Source organism: Typopeltis vanoorti, chromosome 1 (assembly GCF_054136105.1).
Source record: "Typopeltis vanoorti isolate ZY-2024b chromosome 1, IOZ_Tvanoo_1.0, whole genome shotgun sequence".
Lineage (NCBI taxonomy): Eukaryota > Metazoa > Arthropoda > Arachnida > Uropygi > Thelyphonidae > Typopeltis > Typopeltis vanoorti.
The window spans coordinates 139,346,109-139,368,932 of record NC_143549.1 but is presented as its reverse complement, the minus strand read 5'-3'; the positions used below and the strand labels follow the sequence as shown (position 1 = coordinate 139,368,932).

The following is a 22,824-nucleotide window of genomic DNA, read 5'->3' as shown; positions in this document are numbered from 1 at the left end:
TCAACTGCCTCCCTAAGGACTGTATATCTACCCCCCCCCCCTTAATAAATCTAGTTTCCCTGAATTTGCACATCCACTACATTCAGCAACACTTTCTCAAGTCTCCTTACACCGTAACCATTCAAATGCAAGTCATCCATCTTATATAGATCCTTTCGCCCATCGAACTCACTCCACAAATTACACACCACTTGTCATACATAACCCACGCATAAAGTCATTCGCAATTATGGCCCTCCTTTTAAACATTTCACTGTCATACCGTGGCATAAGACTAATCATTCTAACTCTCTCACTCTTTTCTTTTGCTACCTCAAACAATTCATTCAGGTCTTCTATCATTTCCATTTTATCTCCTTTCAAATCATTCATACCTGCCACAACAATCATTTCTTTCACCCTTTCCTTTTGCTCTCTAATAGACTCAGTTACATCCTTTAGGGTCGCACCAGGTTGGTACGATTTTGTCAAATTCTCTACTAACACACCTCGTACTAACGAGTCTCCATACAGCACTTTATCCTTCATTTTGTTCATGTTCACACTCATACTCCTATTTTTCCTGTCATACTTTTTATTATTGGCTGGTTCATTCAGTCGACTTTTGCTCATACGCTCTAGCTGCTGTTTTGCCCTTTGTATTGCACCGTTCAACAACGCAATCTCACTCATTGCATCTATCTCATCTTTTTTATTCTCTGTAAAACTATTAATACTATCATTCACACTTTCTACATTCACACTCTCACAATTCTCTGGTACAACCTCGCCGTTTCTTGTCATATCCCTATTTTCTTCATTCTGAAGTTTGACAAAAATATCACACTCACAATCTGAAATACACTTCAATTCCTCATTCTCCCTACATTTTCTACACACATTCACTCCTTTATTATCATCTAATCACACTCTGACTGCAGTCCGCAAAGTGTACATTTCGCAGATAGTACACTGAATCATCTCCTTTACATTACCGTTCTTGAAAGAAGATGGCGAACCATCATTACTGGTCCCTATTTTCCTTCGAACTGGAGCCATACTTACTAGTAACGTATTTTATCAAATTATAAATTATAAACACCAAAAACTCACAAACAGACGCACTAAGATACGCAACACAAACAAAACTATGCAATATTAAAGTAAATTTATCAACGATAACTGAAAATAACACTTATCTTATCAGGAGCTTTCACAAACACTACACACTACGAATCCCTCTAGCGGCAACTTCCCGACATAGATTATGTTTAAAACACTTTAGTACACTAACTACACTAATAAAACTATAATAATATACTAAAATTACACAATTAAATCTAACAAAATATTAATAAATCAACAAAAATCACAAATCTTTCAGGAGCTCTCCGACAGTACGTCCTTTCACCAGCTAGCCTCGACACCAGTTCCCCTTAGATGGCAACACTATTGCTGCGATTTTTTTTTTCTCTAAAGTTGGTACATCTATCATAAGCATCCATGTGAAACTGCAAGTCATTCTATCAAGTGGCTTCTTTTATACAGCTGTCTGAAGCAAAAGTGTTGTCTGTATCACTTTGAAATGGATAAAATTGAGTATCGTGCGGTTATAAAATTCTTTGTAAAAGAAGGTTTAATGAAAAAAAAATTCATTCAAATTTATAAAAGTTTGTTATAAGCATCCATGTGAAACTGCAAGTCATTCTATAAAGTAGCTTCTTTTATACAGCTTTTATAACACTTTTGTCTGAAGCAAAAGTGTTGTCTGTATCCCTTGAAATGGATAAAATTGAGTATCAGTTTAATGCCAAACGAAATATATTTGAAGTTCATAAAAGTTTGTGGGCACTCTTCTCCTTCGTTTTTGACAATTAAGAAATGGGCTGCCGAGTGTGATTGTGGCTATACCAGCCTTGAAGATGATCCATGTGAAGGATGTCCGAAAAATGTAACAACACCAGAAATCATTGATCGAGTGCATGAGAGACCATAGGCATTTCAAACGAACGTTTAGGATATATTTTGCATGAAGAATTGCAAATGAAAAAGCTTTGCGCAGGATGGGTGCCGCGTTTGCTCACAGCAGATCAAAAACACACTCACATGGAAATCTCTGAACAGTGCTTGGAGAGTTTTAACAAGAATAAAACTGATGTTGTGTGTTGATTTATTACTATGGATGAGACTTGGATTCACCATTACACACCAGAATCCAAACACCAGTCAAAACAGCGGACAGTAGCCGATTGTTCAGCGCCAAAGAAGACAAAGTCGGTTCCGTCAGCTGGAAAGGTCATAGCATTGATGTTTTGGGATGCTAAAGGCATTTTGTCTATTAATTATCTTGAAAATGGTAAAACAATAACCAGGGAATATTATTCCGATCTTTTAACCAGACTAAACGAAAAATTCGTCAGAAAAGACCTGGTTTGCAGAAGAAAAAAACCATCTTTCATCAGGACAATGCACCTGCCCAGAAAGGTGTTTTAGCAATGGGAAAATTAAGGGATGTGCATAATGAATTGTTGGAACATTCATTATTGAGCATTATTTTAATTCATACTTAGTTGGTAGAGCAAATGGTTCAAGCCTACAATGAGTTTGTGAGCAGTTTGCTCATCGTTTCAGTAAGCGTACCCCAAGCAAATGGCTAGAAGTGTGTCCTGATCTACTGGGAGTATTCTGCTACGATGCAAAGGGCATTTGGGGGAGACCACGAACTATTAACACAAATGAGAATCATGGCATGTACTGGAGCAAGTGTTACAGTCTCCAAAACACAGCCAATGACAAACAGCAGTTAAACCTGGGATACCGAGGCGGTCACTGCAGAGAATCCTTAAGGTGGGATTCATATGTCATTCAGGTGGGTCAGTGTTTAGCAATGAATTATGGTGTGCAATTTTTGCATAATTAGGCTCTACTTCCTACAAGAGGGTGGTGTAACCATGACCTTAAATAGTGAACACTACATTGAGAATGTGTTAATTCTGTTCACCCAGGATTTGAATAGGACGTGTCATGTAAAAAACATTTTGTGCAAAAGTATTCCAACAGGATGGAGCAACCTGTCACATATCACATTCTAGAGCCTATTTATCAGAAAACTTCCTTGGGAGGTTCATTTCAAGGTTCACAGAATTCTTGTACCCTTCATGTTTTCCTCACCTCACATTGCTTGATGCCTTCGTTTGGGATATGTTGAAGGAATGGGTATTCCATCATGACCCACGTTCAGACATTGATGAAATAAGTGATAAAATTACACGATATGTCCAGCAGATATCCCAACCCTTGTTTTCCAAGCTGACAAAGAACTTTCAGATGCACTGTGAAACCTGTCTTGAAAGACAAGGTGCCCATATAATCTACTGTTGTTATTTGACCAAGATTCCACTGTTAGTTGTGGATGTACATATCACTAGGTGTAAACATATATGTTTTGTTAATAAACCCATTTATTCTATAACATATATCATTGAGTTATTCGGTAATATATTTATTTATTTTTTATTTTTTGCACCATACTGTTCTATAGGTTTGCAAATCACCTTTAGTGGGTGGGAGTAACATTAAAAGTTTTAGAAAAATTGCACAAACTGATAACACATCTTAATAAACATTTGGGAAGCAATAGAAGAAAAAAGTGATTATTTCTTATGATAACTAGATTTACAATAACGGTAAATCAACTAAAAACACTGACAGAAGTACCAAAAATGTAAGTCTTATGACAAAAAAAATAATATTAATAGTTATAATTATAAATCATGTTAAAAGGTGAAGAACTGTAAATTATGACCAAAACACAGTACTTAGCAAAACACATCAGGAAATCAGAAAGTAACAATTTAGTGCAGTTCAAGATCAAAAACAGAAATAAGTCTCAGGCAAAAAAGATGAAAAGTCAGATGGCTGTTATTAAAAATTATTTAGAGGGAGATCAAGCCATAATACTGTGGACATGTATGGTGTGTGTAAATTGCACTGGTTCTATGGTCACTTGATACTTCCTGGAAAGAAATCTCGTCACTTCCACATAATGACTACCTCACCTTCAGTTAAAAGCAGTTATTTTGCATCTTAGATAATATTAGAAACCACAACTTTCTAACCAAGGAGCATGTTACAATACAGTATCGAGACATAATTCTTGTAGATAGGCTTATACATTGGTAACTCATGACTATTAAATTATTTGAGGAATTTACAACGTACATTTCAGGCGGAAACAAAGTTTGCACCCGAAATATTTTCAGGACCAGGGCAACTCATGGTAAAGGTGGTATAAGTTCAGATGACTTGTGTTAGTACCACCACCTTTACCACGAGTTGCCCTACTCCTGAAAATATTTCAAGGGCAAACTTTGTTTGCTTACACTTGGATAAATGATTAAACCAAATATGTAATTGGTAACATAGCCAAGTGAAAAAACTTCCATCAACTATCTCTAATCCAGAGAATTTTAATAATAAGGTGCTGACACCTTTTGGCAACTGGTATATGGTGATATGTCTTTTGCATTATTTCCACCTTTGTATCACCACTGGGTCTAGCTCTCACTGAACAAGACCTCAATAAAGGTCGAAACTGGTCTGCGTAGTGATACTTTCCATAATGCATAGCATTTTACATACCCATAAGGGTATGTGCTTTGCATTGTACGATATTAAGGCAAATGATCAGAACTTATACCACCTTTACCACGAGTTGCCCTAGTCCTGAAAATATTTCAGGCGCAAACTTTGTTTACTTACACTTAGATAAAGGATTAAACTAAAAATATAATTTCTAGAACAAAGATCATCCATAGTATACTTAGTATAATCATTTGCAAAGAAGAGATCAAGGATGTTTTTTGTAGAGTGGTGAAAATTATCTGGTATTCTAGTATGTATATTAAGTTATTTTTATTAATATATTTAAGTCAGATCCTTTGCAGTAACAAATGTAAATCTTAAGAAAAAATTAAATCACTATTTGTTCAAGCCTTAGAAATAATTCTGAAATATTTTCAGAACAATTTGTATTTAAAATAAGCACACTATCCTGAAATTGATAAATAAATCATTAACAAATTGCACAAAAGTTTGTTTTTGTTAGAACCAAACTAGAATAGTTATAGCATGTTCATTCATTGTGTTGAATAGTGTATTATAGTCAACAAGAAATTATGATCTTATTTTGTGTATATTTTTTCACATAAGCAAACAATTTGTTCTATGTATACAAACAGCAAAGCCCTGAAACTACTTCATACAGAGTTTTGTTTGCATATTTAGAGAAAAATTATGGATGAAAATAAGAATATAATTTCTGCCAGAATGTCAAATATCATATAAACAAAAGTAGCTGCTAGTCCTTTACATATAACTCATTTAAATATACTAATTAGTGTCTGTTATTATTATTTTTACCACACTGTCTGCTCTGTGGTCATATTTGCCATTATACCTATATTTTTGAGATAGAGAATAAGTTTAATAATTTTTATTTTCTACTTTTTATATTATATATATATATATATATATATATATATATATATACACACACTAGGGGGCTCTGGCACCTACGGCACCCCCCCCCCCGTGTTCCGGACTGGTATGCTGGTTCTCCTTGAATTCTGATGACTCGAATTTTGAAAACCCGAAAGGGGTCTCCCCCCCCCCCCAGTACGGCACCCCCCCCTGAGTTTCAAAATGTTTCAAATAACTTGAAAAAAATGTGACAGAAAAACCTTACACAAAAAGCTTATCATTTTATATATATATAGGGTAGATATATATATAATCAGTTAATTAATGTGTATTGTCATTATCATTATTAATGCTCAAAGTTTTCTAAATAGGTTTAAAGGGAAGCGGGTATATCCAAGTGTCCCAAATCAACCTAGTGAAGCTTCAGCTCATTTCATGTTTGAGTTGGCAAAAACTGTGCTAACTAAAGCTGGAGGAAACAGCAGTACTGCAGTGCTATTCACCCAACCATCTGCAAGCCAAAATCATCGGGGTCCTCACAGAGCCCTACATATGTGTGCCTTTCAGATTGGTTTATATGCCTTGGGACTTCATAATGCTGTTTCTCCAAATTGGCTCTCTCGAACATATTCTTCTCAAGTGTCCTGGATTACAGGTAAGTGTTTCCACTCTTTTGTATTATATTTAAAAGCTTCTATTGATATAATTTATAGATCAAGAATATCACATTATATTCTTGATTTTTAATTAGTAACCTTTCCTATTACAAGTTTGAATTTGCTTTGAATTTACTATACATACAAAATTTTGCCAGAATATAAAAAAATTGGTATCACATAAGGAATTTTATCTTGCATAAATTGAGTGCAAAAGTTGAAACAGTTCACCACATCATTGGGTTTCATTTTCAGCATGATCTGTAGTTCTTGCCTCATTTGCATTATTATTTTTATTTATTTATTTATTTTTTATTTTTTTTGTAGAGCTGAAAAATTCCTGATGCACTCTTTACCCAATTTTTCAAATTACTGAAGCAAGGTAATTCTTCATAAACTCTTCATACCATGCATAAATGTAATATTTAAATGATAGTTCCATGTTAAATTCTCTTTGACTTATCTTTAAATGATGGTCACAAATCCAGATTCATGATTCATTCACAAAAACCTTTATAATGCTGAGTCAATCTTCATCTGGTAGGCAATAATTGTAATTATGCAAACACTCATTTTAAGGGTGTGGTATTAGAACTTCTGAAAATACTAAAATTAGCATAGTAATACTCCTTTAATTCATGGTTACATGGTGATCAGAATTCATTATAAAAATTATGGAAACGACTACCATGCTAGAGTAAAACTTCAATTTAACATAAACCAAAATAATCACTCGACGTTTCAACCTTTGCATTAAGGTCATCATCTGGAGTATACACATATATACAAAGAAACAAGCTGCACTACAATCTACATGGTATGCTAAAGTTACATTGATTTGATCAGCCATTAAACTACTTGTCTGTCATTTCTTGGCCATCGGACACTTAAAAAACTATTACCCCATTATTCTGGTTCTCCCAGAATATATGGTGTTCTCAAGGTACATAAACATAACGTTCTGCTTCAGTCTATAGTTGAAGATATAGACAGCCCAAATTATCAACTAACCAAGAAATTTGCCTCAACACTCAAGGAGTTGGTAGGTCATTCCTCTTCCTATATAAAGAACACACAACACTTCATAAACAAAATTAAAAACATAACACTCAGCAAAGATGATTTATTAGTCAGTTTTGACGTTTCTGGCCTTTTCAGAAATGTCCCAATCAGTGACACAATTCTAATCTTACAGAACAAATTTCCACCCGACATTACATCTCTCTTTGCCCATGTACTACGTTCCAGTTACTTCATGTAGCAAAATAATTTTTATCTGCAAAAAGAAAGTACAGCCATGGGCTCATCACTATCTCTTTCCAATTACTAACTTTTATATGGAAGCTTTTGAGCAACGTGCTCTTGATTCCTTTACTTCAAAACCTACAGTTTGGCTTAGATGATGATGTTTTCGTTATCTTGTCATACGGCCACAAAATGTTAATCACCTTCCTCAGCCACCTGAACAAACAGCACGTGCACATACAACATACTATCGAAATTAAAAATCAGGACTTGCTTTCTTTCCTGGATACACTAGTTGCAGGACTTTCCTCAGGCAGTCTGTCCTTCACTGTCTACCACAAGCCTACACATACCGGCCAATATATACATGCTAACTCATCACCACCCTTCGCAAAAACATGGAGTCATTAATACCCTAAAAAACAGAGCTATAATAATCATCATCATCAAATTCCTGCCATGTATTCCTGCCATCAAATTCCTGTCATATCCTGTACACCCATCAAGGGGTGTACAGGATATGATAGTACTACATGAAAAAAATTACATCATTACTAACTTCCTATCTACAATTTTCCTCCAAATCAGTCTGTTACTTGTCAAGACTGCAACATTATCAGATCTTATATTTCTATCGTCTAAGGCACTTTGTACCGTATCAATCCACCTATATTTTGGTCTTCCTCTGGGTCGTTTTCCTGCCAACCTGGCAGAGAACACTTGTTTTGCTAATCTTTCTTCGCCCATTCTGTTTAAGTGACCATACCACCTGAGATTAGCTCTGCTAATGCATTCCTAGATGTTGATAATGTCAAGTTCTTTCCTAATATCCTCGTTTTTAATATGATGATGCCATCTGTTCATGCCTATAATCTTTCTCAGGACTATCATATCTGCAGTCTCTAGTCTTTGGTCAAGTGTTTTACTTCTGACCCAGCTCTCAGATCCATAAGTTAAAACTGGTTTGAACACTGTCTTGTATACAGCTAATTTAGTGTTCCGACTAATTTCTCTCTTATTCCATATGAATTTATTCAATTGACTTCCTACCATACCAGCTTTGCTGATTATATTTAATTTACCATCTTCAGTAAAAATCGTGCCTAAGTAGCTAAAATGTTTTACTTGTTCCACAGGTTCTCCATTCACAACACAGTTGACATTTTCAATGATTCTGCCTATTTTCATTGTCTTTGTCTTTTTATTGCTGACCTTCATACCATATCTATTACAACAGCTATTCAATTTAGTCAGAGAATCTTGCAGACTTGTAGCAGATTTATTTAGAAGTATAACATCATCTGCATAAAGCAAAGAGCTGACATTAACATCTCCAAATTTGATATAATGTTTAATACCACTTTCCTTCATAATGTGATCCATATAGATAATGAATAACAGAGGGGATAATGTACATCCTTGTCTCACACCAGATTCAACATTAAACCATTTTTCTGTACTTCCTTCAATTCTAACTGCTGACTTACAACTCAAATAAAGAGCAAGTATTGCTTGATATAATGCCCCATTGACACCATATAACTGCAGCGTATTGAATAGCTTCTCTCTCTTGGCACCTTGTCATATGCCTTTTCCAGATCGACAAGACTTAAATACAGATCTCTGTTATATTCCCATGCTTTCTCGACTATTTGTCATAAAGTGAAGATCTGATCCTGACGGCCTCTATTTGGCCTGAATCCAGCTTGTTCTTCACCAAGCTTTTCTTCCACAATTCTTCTCAACCGTTTCTCAAGTATACTTGCATAGATCTTGCCAGTAACACTCAGTAGGGAAATACTAGTAATATAACTAGCGCTATAGCAATTTGTCCCATAATAATAATAAATTAACCTTAATAATAAATTATTAAGCTATATTGCACCTATAGCTTACCTTATATTTCGGAAACAACTTACAATCCCAATCCATAAAAAATAACACCAAGACATTAAATTTAACAATTTTGATGAAGCAGACCTCTCAGATCGCACTCTTAAATCCTACACCAAACTGACTGGAAAAATACCTGTTCTTTACATCATACAAAAACCTGATATGAACACAAATTTAAAGAAGCCTGTGAAATTTTGATTAATCATCCTAATATTAACAATAATGATGGCATAAAAATCCCAAGAATTTAGATGGCACACATTCAGCCCACTTAGTTTCCAGCAAACCCTGACTTTAGGACTATAAACAATTTTTCCGCTTTTATTGGCCATCATTCATACTGTTTGGTTTAATTTATGTGTATGTTTATATGAGTAAATTTGTGTGAACATGTTGCTCTCTGGCTTAACTTATTTTTGGAATCAAATAGATAATAATAATAACAGGACTCTAGCATTGATGTAGTAAGGTTTTTTTTTTTTTTTTCATCAGTGGTCAGGCCAGTAGTTTTTAACAGTTGACCAAATCAATGTAACTTTATCATACCATGTAGATTGTAGTGCATCTTGTTTCTTTGTATGTGTGTGTGTATATATATGTATACTCCAGATGATAATGTGAAGGTCAAAACATCGAGTGATTATCTTGGTTTATATTAAACTGAAGTTTTACTCTAACACGATAATTGTTTCCATAATTTTTATAATGAGCACAATAATAGGTTTTTAGGAGAGAAGCATCTATTGGTAGTAATGCAATTTGTTGGTAGGTTGAAGCTTCCAGAATTAGTTATTGATTTATTCTAGGAGGGATCAGGATGGTATTATTCAAGTCCTGGATAATTCTAAGCAGTCATTTCAGTTTTAGATTACTAACCTGGTTGAGCAAGTGAATAGCATCTCCACTTACCAACCTACAAGTTGTGGATTTGAATCCCACTGAAGCATGAATGATGACATAATGATATGAGTGATATTGCAAATATCTGTCATAGTTTATTACATAGTTGAAACTCATACTATATTCATTTGGCACCTGGTTCCTCATGCTTTGGTTTAATGAAAGGAACAGATGTCTATGGATAATAATAACTCCATTTTATTTAATTATGTCATTATATTGCCTTGGTCAACACTGCAGGCATAAAAAAGATGCACATGCATACATTCACATGAAAGGAAAAATGACAGCACTATATGGCATAATTCTACAGTTCCAATCGGCCATAGTAAGGAAATCTTGATTAATGGGATGACAGTCTCATAATAATAGTTTTCAAGTTTCTCATAATATGAAGCAATGTTATTTTTTAATCTGGTGTTCTAACCCAAATCTAAACCCTTCATAAGCTCAAAAATGTCATGTCCTGATCAATAGTAGTCATAAATGAAACTATATACCCCTCCCATATATATATATATATGAGTTAACTAAAATCTACAAATATCCTTGCTCCCAGATGTGGATCACATTAACCTAATTACAAACACCAGCCAAAATGCTCTCTCTCAGTATACTGCCAACACCTCTTGACACCACAAAAATAATTGTACCCACTTTAAGTCCAGTATGGAAAACTCACCCTTTATAGCATGGATATAATGGTCAATTTCAATGTTTCCTCTTTGTTTATCAGAATTCCACTTGCAGATAATTTGACCCAATTCAAGCTGAATTTCCTCCCGATGTCTCAGCCTTGTTTTAGTTTATTTGAACCCTATGGTTATTTTATTGGGCAAGGAAAAAATTCTGCAGACAGAGGGAACTGCCATGGGCTTTCTGATTTCTCCTTGCTCCCAACTACTTTATAGATGCCTTTGAAGGAAAAGCTGTAAACTCCACCCCATCTCACATGGGCCTGCTGTTTGAACATGATGTGTTTTTCATTTGGCCACATGGTTTTGACACTCCTTAACACCTTTTTAACATATCTCAACAACCACCATCCCAGAACCCATTTAGCTTTGAAAGCAAGGAATGAAATTACAGAAATCTCATTCCACATAGGTAGAAACATCCACCAACAGAATGGCATAGTATAATAAAACCTTGTTCAACAGAGTAAAATCGGTTTGCTCTGATAATTGTGCCCCCCATTACTGAACTTCACTATATATACACAATATTTTCTTATCCAATAGCCTCCTATTCCCATCAGATTTATTAGAAGAACATCATCATTATCAATTTCTTGATATGCACTCGCAAGGGATATGTAGAATATTATGACAGTTCTATAAAATTAAGTTTACATTATTACTAATGATCTCCTGTTAACAATTTTCATTCAAATTAATCTGTCACTTGTTATCACTCCAAATATTGCCAGATCTTATATTTTTGTCTTCTAGGGCACTTCTGATTGCATCAGTCCACCTGCACCTTGGTCCTTCTCTGGGTCTCTTTCCTCCCATCTTGGCATCAAACATATGTTTTCTAATCTTTCCTCACTCATAGAATGAGTGAGGAAAGGTTAGGAAAACAATGTGAAGTTCCTTTCTAATATCTTTATTTTTAATATGATTCTGCTATTGATACCATCTGTTCACTCTCCTATTTTTTCTCAGAACTTTCATATCTGCAGTCTAGTCTTTGATCATGTGCTTTATTTCTATCCCCAACTCTCCTGTTTTTCTCAGATCAGATCTGTAACTTAAAACTGGTTTGGATACTGTCATGTATACCACTAGTTTATTCATCATCATCATCAAATTCCTGCCATGTACCTCAAGGGGTGTACAGGATATGACAGTACTACATGAAAAATTTACATCATTATTAACTTCCTATCTACAATTTTCCTCCAAATCAGTCTGTTACTTGTCAAGACTAACATTATCAGATCTTATATTTCTATCATCCAAGGCACTTTGTACAGCATCAATCCACCTATATCTTGGTCTTCCTCTGGGTCATTTTCCTGCCAACCAGGCAGAGAACACTTGTTTTTCTAATCTCTCCTCGCTCATTCTGTTTAAGTGACCATACCAACTTAGATTAGCTCTGCTAATGCATTCCTTGATGCTGACAAGTTCTTTCCTAATAATTTCATTTTTAATATGATATTGCCATTGATGCCATCTGTTCATGCCTCTAATCTTTCTCAGGACTCTCATATCTGCGATCCCTAGTCTTTGGTCAAGTGTTTTACTTCTGACCCAGCTCTCAGATCCATAAGTTAAAATTGGTTTGAACACTGACTTGTATACAGCTAATTTAGTGTTCCGACTAATTTCTCTCTTATTCCATATGAATTTATTCAATTGACTTCACACCATGCCAGCTTTGCTGATTCTGTTGTCTATTTCTATATTTAATTTGCCATCTTCACTAAAAACTGTGCCTAAGTAGCTGAAATGTTTTACTTGTTCCACAGGTTCTCCATTCACAACACAGTTGACATTTTCAATAATTCTGCCTATTTTCATTGTCTTTGTCTTTTTATTGCTGACCTTCATACCATATATATTACAACAGTTATTTAATTTAGTCAGAGATTCTTGCAAATTTGTAGCAGTTTTATTTAGAAGTATAACATCGTCCGCATAAAGCAAAGAGCTGACATTAACATCTCCAATTTTGATATCATGTTTAATACCACTTTCCTTCATAATGTGATCCATATAGATAATGAATAACAGAGGGGATAATGTACATCCTTGTCTCACATCAGATTCAGTATTAAACCATCTTCATGTACTTCCTTCAATTCTAACTGCTGACTTACAACTCAAATAAAAACTAAGTATTGCGTGATATAATGCCCCATTGACACTATATAACTGTAGCGTATTGAATAATACTCTCTTGGCACCTTGTCATATGCCTTTTCCAGATCGACAAAACTTAAATATAGATCTTTGTTATATTCCCATGCTTTCTCGACTATTTGTCGTAAAGTGAAGATCTGATCCTGACAGCCTCTATTTGGCCTGAATCCAGCTTGTTCTTCATCAAGCTTTTCTTCCACAATTCTTCTCAAGTGTACTTCCATAAATCTTGCCAGGAACACTCAGTATGGAAATACCTCTGTAATTCTCACATTCAGTTTTATTTCCCTTTTTATATATGGATACTATGAGAACTCTACTCCAATTATTAGGAATTCGTCCCTCTGTCCAGGCTTTCTGAACTATGCAAGAAAACCACTAAGACTTTTATACCACCATACTTCAGCATTTCTGATCGAATATCATCTACTCCTGTCTTTCCACATTTCAAACCTTTGATGGCTAGTTTTACATAGTGTTTAGCTTTCTTACATTTGTCTCTGTATTCTCTCAAAGTACAAGCTGACTTATTTGCCAGGAACATTTGATATGCTTTCTTCTTTTCCATCACTGCCTCTCTAACTTCCTGTGTCCACCATGGAGTTCTGATTTTTCTATCCTTGCAGACAACCTCACCACATGCCTCTCTGGCTGAATCAGTCAGTGTTTTCTTCATGGCTTGCCACTGAATCTCCAAGGTTTGGTTGCTGTTCTCAAACTCTTTCATTTTTTCTTCAATAATCTTTGTGTATTTTAGTCTACAGTTCACATCTGTGAGCTGCTCAACTTTTCTTCTCTTTAAAACTTTCTTACATGTTATTTTTTTCAATATGAAATTCAATTTTATCCTGCTCAAGACTAAATTGTGATCACTTTCAATTTAAAATTTTCTGTAATCTAATAGAATTTAGATCGGGCTACTTACCTCCCTATCAATTACAATCCCACCAACTCACAAATTAGAAAACTTCACGGGCTCCTTAAGAAAGTCACTTCTTGGCCTGTAGAAGTTACCAACAGATTAAAACCGTTTAACTCTATACCCTCCGTATTTACGGACTCCCAAAAATACATAAAGAAAATGTGCCATTACGTCCCATAGTGGATGGCATTGATTCCCCCACATACAAATTAGCTAAACATTTGGCCAAAGAGCTCACACACTATACTGGCAACACACCATCACACATAAAAAACTCAGCCCACTTCAAAGCCAGCATAGAAAACCTTACACTCCAACATACTGACATAATGGTCAGCTTCGACGTCTCCTCCTTATTCACAAATGTCCCACTCAAGGAAACTTTAGAGCTAATCCAAGCTAAATTTTCCCCCGATATCTCAGCCCTATTTCAGTTCACAATGAACTCAGGCTATTTCGTTTGGCAGGGAAAATTCTACAAAGAAATAGAGGGGACAGCCATGGGCTCACCACTCTCCGCACCCTTGGCCAATTTCTTTATGGAGACCTTTGAGGAAAAAGCCTTAGCCTCTGCCCCACAAAAACCAACCATATGGCTTCGCTACGTTGATGATGTGTTCGCTACTTGGCCACATGGCTCTGAAACACTCCTCTCCTTCCTTACACACTTAAACAACCAACACGCCAGAATCAAGTTCACCCTGGAAAAAGAAGAAAACGACTGCCTCCCTTTCCTAGACACACTAGTCACCCGCCAGCCTGATGGAACTTTGGTTTTCTCAGTTTACAGAAAACCCACCCATACAGGCAGATACATCCACCAACAATCCCCCCCCCCCCTCACAACAATATGGAGTGGTAAAAACACTATACAACAGGGCTAAACAAATCTGTTCTAACGACATAGCCCTTAACATTGAACTAAATCACATCCTCAACACTTTCTCAGCCAATGGCTCCCCCCCCCAAAAAAAAAAATCCAAAAAATATGAAAACCTACAATCCACAGCCCCCCTCCTCCTCCCCCTCCACAAAAAAGATTACTCTAAATCCATTCCCTACATCCGAGGCACCTCAGAAAAAATCACCAAAATTCTAAAAAAACATGACCTCACCTCCTGTTACAGGCCTTATAGAAAATTGGCATCCCTTATCCGCTCTACCAAAGACCATCCACTTCCCCTAGACCTACCTGGTGTATACCAGGTCCCTTGCAGTTGTAAACTGTCGTACTTTGGCCAAACAGGCAGGACAGCGAATATCAGAATTTCTGAACACAAGGACTACATCCGGTTTTACAAGTATAGCCATTCTGGTCTTGCAGACCATGCTCTGGATACTCGCCACAGAATACGGTGGAAGAAAGCAACAATAATACACCGGAGCAAATATAAATTCGAAAGATTATTCATGGAATCAGCCTCTGCCATAAGAAACTCTCCAAACCTCAACAAATTTGGTTGTATGCGACTGCCCCAAATTTGGGAGGCATACATCAGCAGACCTTCAGCCCAACGGCCAAGAACGCCTACTTAGCCCGCCAGAGTGCACCATCAGGACTTCTTGGAGAACGATAGCTTCATATCTTCATTCTCAGTTACTGTATTGTTATTGCCTGTGTGCACCTGCCTTTTTGTAAGTTCCTTTAGAAAATGGCAATGTGACATTGCCGAAATATCGGAAATATCTATTAAAGTATAATTTAATTTATATTCGGATCTACGTTGTTTCAATTCCCTAAGTTATTTAGAAATGCATAACCAACGTATAAGCCTGTCTACGAGAGTAGGATGTTTAGTAATTTGTCTAGCTCTGACAATAAATACATTACCATCCTTCATATCTCAGATATATCCATAAAATTGACAAAAATCTGTTGCTGCTTGCAAAGTAGCAACAGATTGGTGTGAGGAACAAACAGACATGTATAGCCTCCTTTCACTGCAATGACCACAACAATCCTAAATGGCATGGCTTTACATAAGCATACATAGCAATCAATGGAAATTTTGGACCATTCTTCCTGTAGGAATGTAATGAGTTTCTGGACCTTTGCAGGATGAAGATCTCTTGTCCTGAGATCAGAGGTCTGTGGAGGCCAGTGAAGTGTTCTAACCTATGAAGGTCAGAACACTTCACTGGCCTCCACAAAACATGCAGTAACAGCAGCCTTATGATGTGATATATTGTCTTGCTAAAAGAGATAATGGTCAGTTCTGTAGAATTGTCACAAAGTAAAAAGCATTGCATTGTCCAGAATGTTCAGATACCTCTCAGAGATCAGTGTTGTGCCACTACAAACAGAATCCCAAGGCCAAACCAGAAACAACAGTACCATAACTACACTTCTACCTTCAAATTTCATAGTTGGAGTTATGCACTCTGGTAGGAGTTGTTCACCAGACATCTGCCACACCCATATCTGTCCATCTACTCAGTAGAGGGTGTAATGTGATTCATCACTCCATAACAGAGCTTTCCCTAAAGTTCCACATTTCACTGTACACACTCTTTATGCCACTGAAGATGATGCTACATATTGGTTCAGGTAATGTTGGGCTTGCATATGGTGGTCATACCATGGAAATCCATGTTGTGAACCTCGGTTATGAATGTTTTTATGCAGATTCATGTTCCAATCGATGCCCAGAACTCTGCATTCAGTGTTGAGGCAGACAAATGGTGTTTTTACATATTACAGCAATCCCTTGATTAATGCATCCAATGTGTTCTTTATAATGGGTGTATTAATTGAAAATTCACTAATCAAATATAATAACCTATCAGAGAAAAAGTATAATTTGTTCCTCAAATTTCTTTTTAGACCCTTAATTTTTTTTATAAAAGAATTATGGTATGTCTCAGGACCTAGTTAAAGAAAAACCATGAAGCTGAAAGACAATAAAACATATTCAGAATAAAATTTATTATTTTACTTCTTAATAAAGAATTGAGCTAACATAGTTTGGTGGTCATGCTGTTTCTTTTTTTCATACAACTTGACAGCATGGCTCTGTTGCCTCTGCTGCAAAATTTACTGCTTCTTTCTTCATCACGGTCAGTCTCTAAGCATTGTGGCTTAAGAACTTCAATTGTATGAAAAATATTTTCAAATTGTTTCTCTGAAATTTCTTTTGGCTTGACTGTCAGTGGTTAAATTTTGTTCATATTCTTCAGGATCTTCTCTCTGTGCATCTAAATTTAGCAGGTCGGAATCACTCAGTACCTCAGAATGAGATTTAATTAACTCTTGGACGTTATCATTGTCAATCTCAAAACCCAGTTCACACCCGATGTTGGCAATTTCCTCAACAACATTATCCATTTCATTTGAAAAGCCTCTAAAATCATTTGCACAATGTGGAAGAATGTCCTTCCAAATGGCTCGCATATTGCTAGCAATAATTTCATTTGACTTTGCGACTTTATAACCAGGCTGAGATTTCTCTGATTTGGCCAGAAAAGTCTTGGAAGGCATTCACTTCCAAAAAAGGCTGGTTTCATAACATAAAAATATATGTTGGTCACAATAGTCCCCTTCTTCCACAATTTTCTTCAAAATCTCTGGATAGTTTGCAGCTGCATTCTTATCTGCATTTGCAGCTTTGCCTGTGATTCAAACATTATGTAAGCTATTTCTCTTTTTGATACACTCAAACCACCCAGTACTAGCATAGAATTCTTCTTTTCCATCATTGATAGCCCTTTCTTTCAAAGTTGCAAAGAGACTTAATGCATCATCATCAAATTCCTGCCATGTACCCTCAAGGGGTGTACAGGATATGACAGTACTACATGAAAAAATTACATCATTACTAACTTCCTATAACAAAAATTTCCTCCAAATCAGTCTGTTACTTGTCAAGACTCCAACATTATCAGATTTTATATTTCTATCATCTAAGGCACTTTGTACCGTATCAATCCACCTATATCTTGGTCTTCCTCTGGGTCGTTTTCCTGCCAACCTGGCAGAGAACACTTGTTTTGCTAATCTTTCCTCTCCCATTCTATTTAAATGACCATACCACCTGAGATTAGCTCTGCTAACGCATTCCTGGATGCTGACAATGTCAAGTTCTTTCCAAATATCCTCAGTTTTAATATGATATTGCCATTGATGCCATCTGATCACGCCTCGAATCTTTCTCAGGACTCTCATATCTGCGATCCCTAGTCTTTGGTCAAGTGTTTTACTTCTGACCCAGTTCTCAGATCCATAAGTTAAAACTGGTTTGAACACTGTCTTGTATACAGCTAATTTAGTGTTCCGACTAATTTCTCTCTTACTTCATATGAATTTATTCAATTGACTTCCCACCATACCAGCTTTGCTGATTCTGTTGTCTATTTCTATATTTAATTTACCATCTTCATTAAAAATCGTGCCTAAATAGCTGAAATGTTTTACTTGTTCCACAGGTTCTCCATTCACAACACAGTTGACATTTTCAATGATTCTGCCTATTTTCATTGTCTTTGTCTTTTTATTGCTGACCTTCATACCATATCTATTACAACAGCTATTCAATTTAGTCAGAGAATCTTGCAGACTTGTAGCGGATTTATTTAGAAGTATAACATCATCCGCATAAAGCAAAGAGCTGACATTAACATCTCCAATTTTGATATCAGGTTTAATACCACTTTCCTTCATAATGTGATCCATATAGATAATGAATAACAGAGGGGATAATGTACATCCTTGTCTCACACCAGATTTAACATTAAACCATCTTCCTGTACTTCAATTCTAACTGCTGACTTACAACTCAAATAAAGACTAAGTATTGTTTGATATAATGCCCCATTGACACCATATAACTGCAGCGTATTGAATAGCTTCTCTCTTGGCACCTTGTCATATGCCTTTTCCAAATCGACAAAACTTAAATACAGATCTTTGTTATATTCCCAGGCTTTCTCGACTATTTGTCGTAAAGATCTGATCCTGACAGCCTCTATTTGGCCTGAATCCAGCTTGTTCTTCACCAAGCTTTTCTTCCACAATTCTTCTCAACCGTTTCTCAAGTATACTTGCATAGATCTTGCCAGGAACACTCAGTAGGGAAATACCTCTGTAATTCTCACATTCAGTTTTATTTCCCTTTTTATATATGGGTACTATGAGAGCTCTACTCCAATCATCGGGAATTTGTCCCTCTGTCCAGGCTTTCTGAACTATGCAGTACAGCCACTGTAAGACTTTTATACCACCATACTTCAGCATTTCTGGTCGAATATCATCTACTCCTGCTGCCTTTCCACATTTCAAGCCTTTGATGGCTTTTTCTGCTTCAAGTATGGATATGTATTCCTGACTGCATGCCTGGTCAGTGTTTTTTATCACTGTGCTGTCATCACTGCTTGTTTCATTTAGCAGTTTTTCAAAGTAATTACTCCATACTTCAAGGATATCTTTTTCGTCTGTTTTCATGTCACCTTTATCATCTCTAACTCCTTTTACAGCACTCTTTCCTCCATTCCTAAGCTTCTTCAACAACCTCCAGAATATTTTGCCACCTTCTTGATATTTATTTTCTATATTCTTGCCAAAATCCTCCCATGACTTTTGTTTAGCTAGTTTTACACACTGTTTAGCTTTCTTACATTTGTCTCTGTATTCTGTAAGAGTAAAAGCTGACTTATTTGCTAGGAACTTTTGATATGCTTTCTTCTTTTCCTTCACTGCCTCTTTAACTTCCTGTGTCCACCAGGGAGTTCTGATTTTTTTATCCTTGCACACAACCTCACCACATGCCTCTCTGGCAGAATCAATGTTTTCTTCAGAGTTTGCCTCTGAATCTCCAAGGCTTGATTCCTGTTCTCAAACTCTTTCATTTTCTTTTCAATAATCTTTGTGTATTTTAGTCTACAGTTCACATCTGAGAGCTGCTCAACTTTTATTCGCTTTAAAACTTTCTTACATGTTATTCTTTTCAATATGAAATTCAATTTTATCCTGCTCAAGACTAAATAGTGATCACTTCCAATTTCAAATTCTCTGTACACTCTGGTGTCCTGCACCAGGGAGAAAACATCACTATCAACAATAACATAGTCAATGAGACTTTTCTTATTCCTAGCCTCTTCTCTCCATGTGAATTTGTGCACATTTTTATGTTGGAACATGGTGTTAATAATAACCAGTCCATGTCCTGAGCAGAAATCCAACAGATATTTGCCATTATTATTAGCTTTGCTCTTTTCACCAAATTTTCCCAAAATATTTTTGTATGTCTCACAATCATTTCCTACTCTGCTATTTAGATCCCCAACAAGGACCAACTTTTTCTTTTTCATTGTGTCAGTTGCTTTTTCAAAAAATTCCTCCACTTTTACCTTAGTAGAACCTTCTGTGGGACCATAGGCACAAATAAGTCTCATTGTACAGTTCCCCATTCTCATATTTGCCCACATTACTCTACTTGAGACTGACTGCCATTCAAGAAGATTAGCCTCATATTTTGTGTTGAATACTATGGCTTCTCCTTCTTTTCCTTGATTGTCATTGCCTGAATATAACATTTTGTATTTATTGCTCAGAAAGATCTCACCAGTTTTGGTCTTTTTTGTTTCAGTCACCCGTATTATGTCGATCTGGTACTTATCTAATTCCTCAGCTAGCTCCATTTCTTTGCCATTCAGGCATCTTACGTTGATAGTACCGATCTTTAACTCTGGTGATGTTGAGTTGGGGTTTGTTTTCGGATTTGTTCCAGTAGCTGACTTTTCGCTGTTCGCCCTGGTTCCCTGGCGAAAACAACGGGGGGCCTTGTTTAACTGGGCGATGGCCCAGCCAGCATGAAATTTTGTCATGTTGTACCATCATTTTTTATTTTGGTTTAACCAATAAGAATACAATTTGTTCCCCTAAATCCCAAATTGCCAGCCCATCCTCATTCGTTCAGTATCAAAGTAGATACCCAACAGGGTGCACCACGAGAAGGTGAGGATTGGACATTAGGTTAAAAGCCCTGGTCGGTTCTCCACATTCCTTTAAAGGCTATGTGGAGGTCTCCTCTCAGTTATACAGCTTTTAGGTCAGTGCTTAGCGGGATCCGTTTTTGGTTAAATCTTCAATCCATGTAGAAAGAAGTCTCTCTAATTCAGTCATTATAATGCTTTGATTTTGAGTGGTCTGCATGCATGAAGAACTTGAAGCAGCCTTACCTTTCTAAAAAAATTGCTGTTATAGTTGATTCACCCATTTTATGTTCTTGTTCTATCTTTGCTCTGGACTCTCCTTGTTCATTTTCTTTATTATTTCAAGTTTTTCTTCCAGCGATATTACTTTTTAAATTCACTGTTTTTGCTCACTACTTCTTTTACTCATGATTAAAGGTTGGGAAAATACTTTAAAATAAAAAAGTAAGGAAAACAATTGTAAAAGAGGCACAAGATATGATTCAGCAAAATGCTATCTAATTAGCAGACAACATAAATTTTTGCAGTAAATTTGGAACATAGTGTACGTGGAAATAGTGTAGTACTGTACGCCATTAAAAAATAACTTTGTAGAATGTTTTTAATCGGTAGCTAAGTTTTTTCATCCTGAAGAATGATTTTTTAAAATAGTTAACATAAAAAATATATATATATATAGATAGATAGATAGAAAATTTTAAAAATATGTAACATTTATTTTTAAGATGTATATAGGCGCATTAATTGCATATGGGTATAGGGGAAAAAAATGACACACTATTCAGAGATGCATTAATCGAGAGATTGCTATATCCTCTATATACCCTACCATCATGTTTTGTAGCATTGTGGGTGACACTTGCAGTTGACTCCCGGTCCTTCCATCTCATTATGGTATTGACCTGGTATGTCTCAATTTGTCAACAGTTTGCTGAACAAATAGGCCCGCAACATGGCATCATATCATGTCACTTTTTTCAAACTCCGTCAGTTTTCCTTCTTGCAGCAACTGTGTCTAGATTTCATCCAGACACAGTTGCACTGACTTCAAAACATCATATTTCTTCAATTTATACTGGCTACAAACACGACCCATTATAAGGCATGATGCACCTTGCCCATGAGATGTGTCTGTTGAATTCTTTCCAAGCTGCGTACGATCCAGCAATGACCACTTTCTGACACACTCGCAAAATATTCCCATTCTTATCTGCTCTTGCCATCTAGAGTCTCTAGATCTCTAGTGATGCTAATATTGTCATAGCAGAATAGATTACCAAACAGGTAGGACAACGAACATCAAAACATCCAGGTACATAGACAACATCAAGAACCACTATGGCTACTCAGGACTTGCAGACTATACCTTGGATAACTGCCTCAGAATATGCTAGAAAATGGCCATCTTACATCATAGAAAATAAAAAATATGAAAGACATAATGCTCTTACTTTTCTAGCAGTTGTTTTAATCATTATTAACAAATTTTGAAGTGTAGTCTAATAATAATTAATATTATTAGGATGCTTAAAACTGCCTTGCTTTTGAGAAATTCCCATCTTCAGATCTTCATCCCAGTGGCCAAGAGCACACAGTCCAGAACTATGGCACCGTTTAGGATTTTAAGCCAACCTTTTGAGTTTTGAGAAAAAATTTTGAGTTTTCTACATCCCCCAAAACCTCCTCATCATCCTTTAAAAAAACGAGGTGTTTACAAAATTTATTGTTCTTGCGACATCTGCTACGTAGGACAGACAGGGAGATCTGTGGAAATTCGCATGAACGAACACCAAAAGGATGTACAAAATAGAAGAGAACAAAAATTAAGTCTAGCTTTCCATACCACCTCCACTGGCCACAATGTACTATGGTAGAATACAAACATGTCGTACATAGAAAAAAACTGTTACATAAAGAAATTTAAAGAAGCTGCAAACATGCTTAAAAT

The 22,824-nt window shown here is 36.0% G+C and overlaps 1 protein-coding gene across 1 annotated transcript in view; it reads left to right on the top strand.

Moving 5' to 3' along the window:
* Window positions 1-22,824, top strand: part of Dora (zinc finger SWIM domain-containing dorado) — a 495,561-nt gene that overhangs the window by 364,625 nt on the left and 108,112 nt on the right. Inside the window, exon 19 of the mRNA XM_090399467.1 lies at window positions 5,832-6,115. Within this exon, the coding sequence (XP_090255593.1) occupies window positions 5,832-6,115 (284 nt within the window). The remainder of the gene's footprint in view (window positions 1-5,831; window positions 6,116-22,824) is intronic.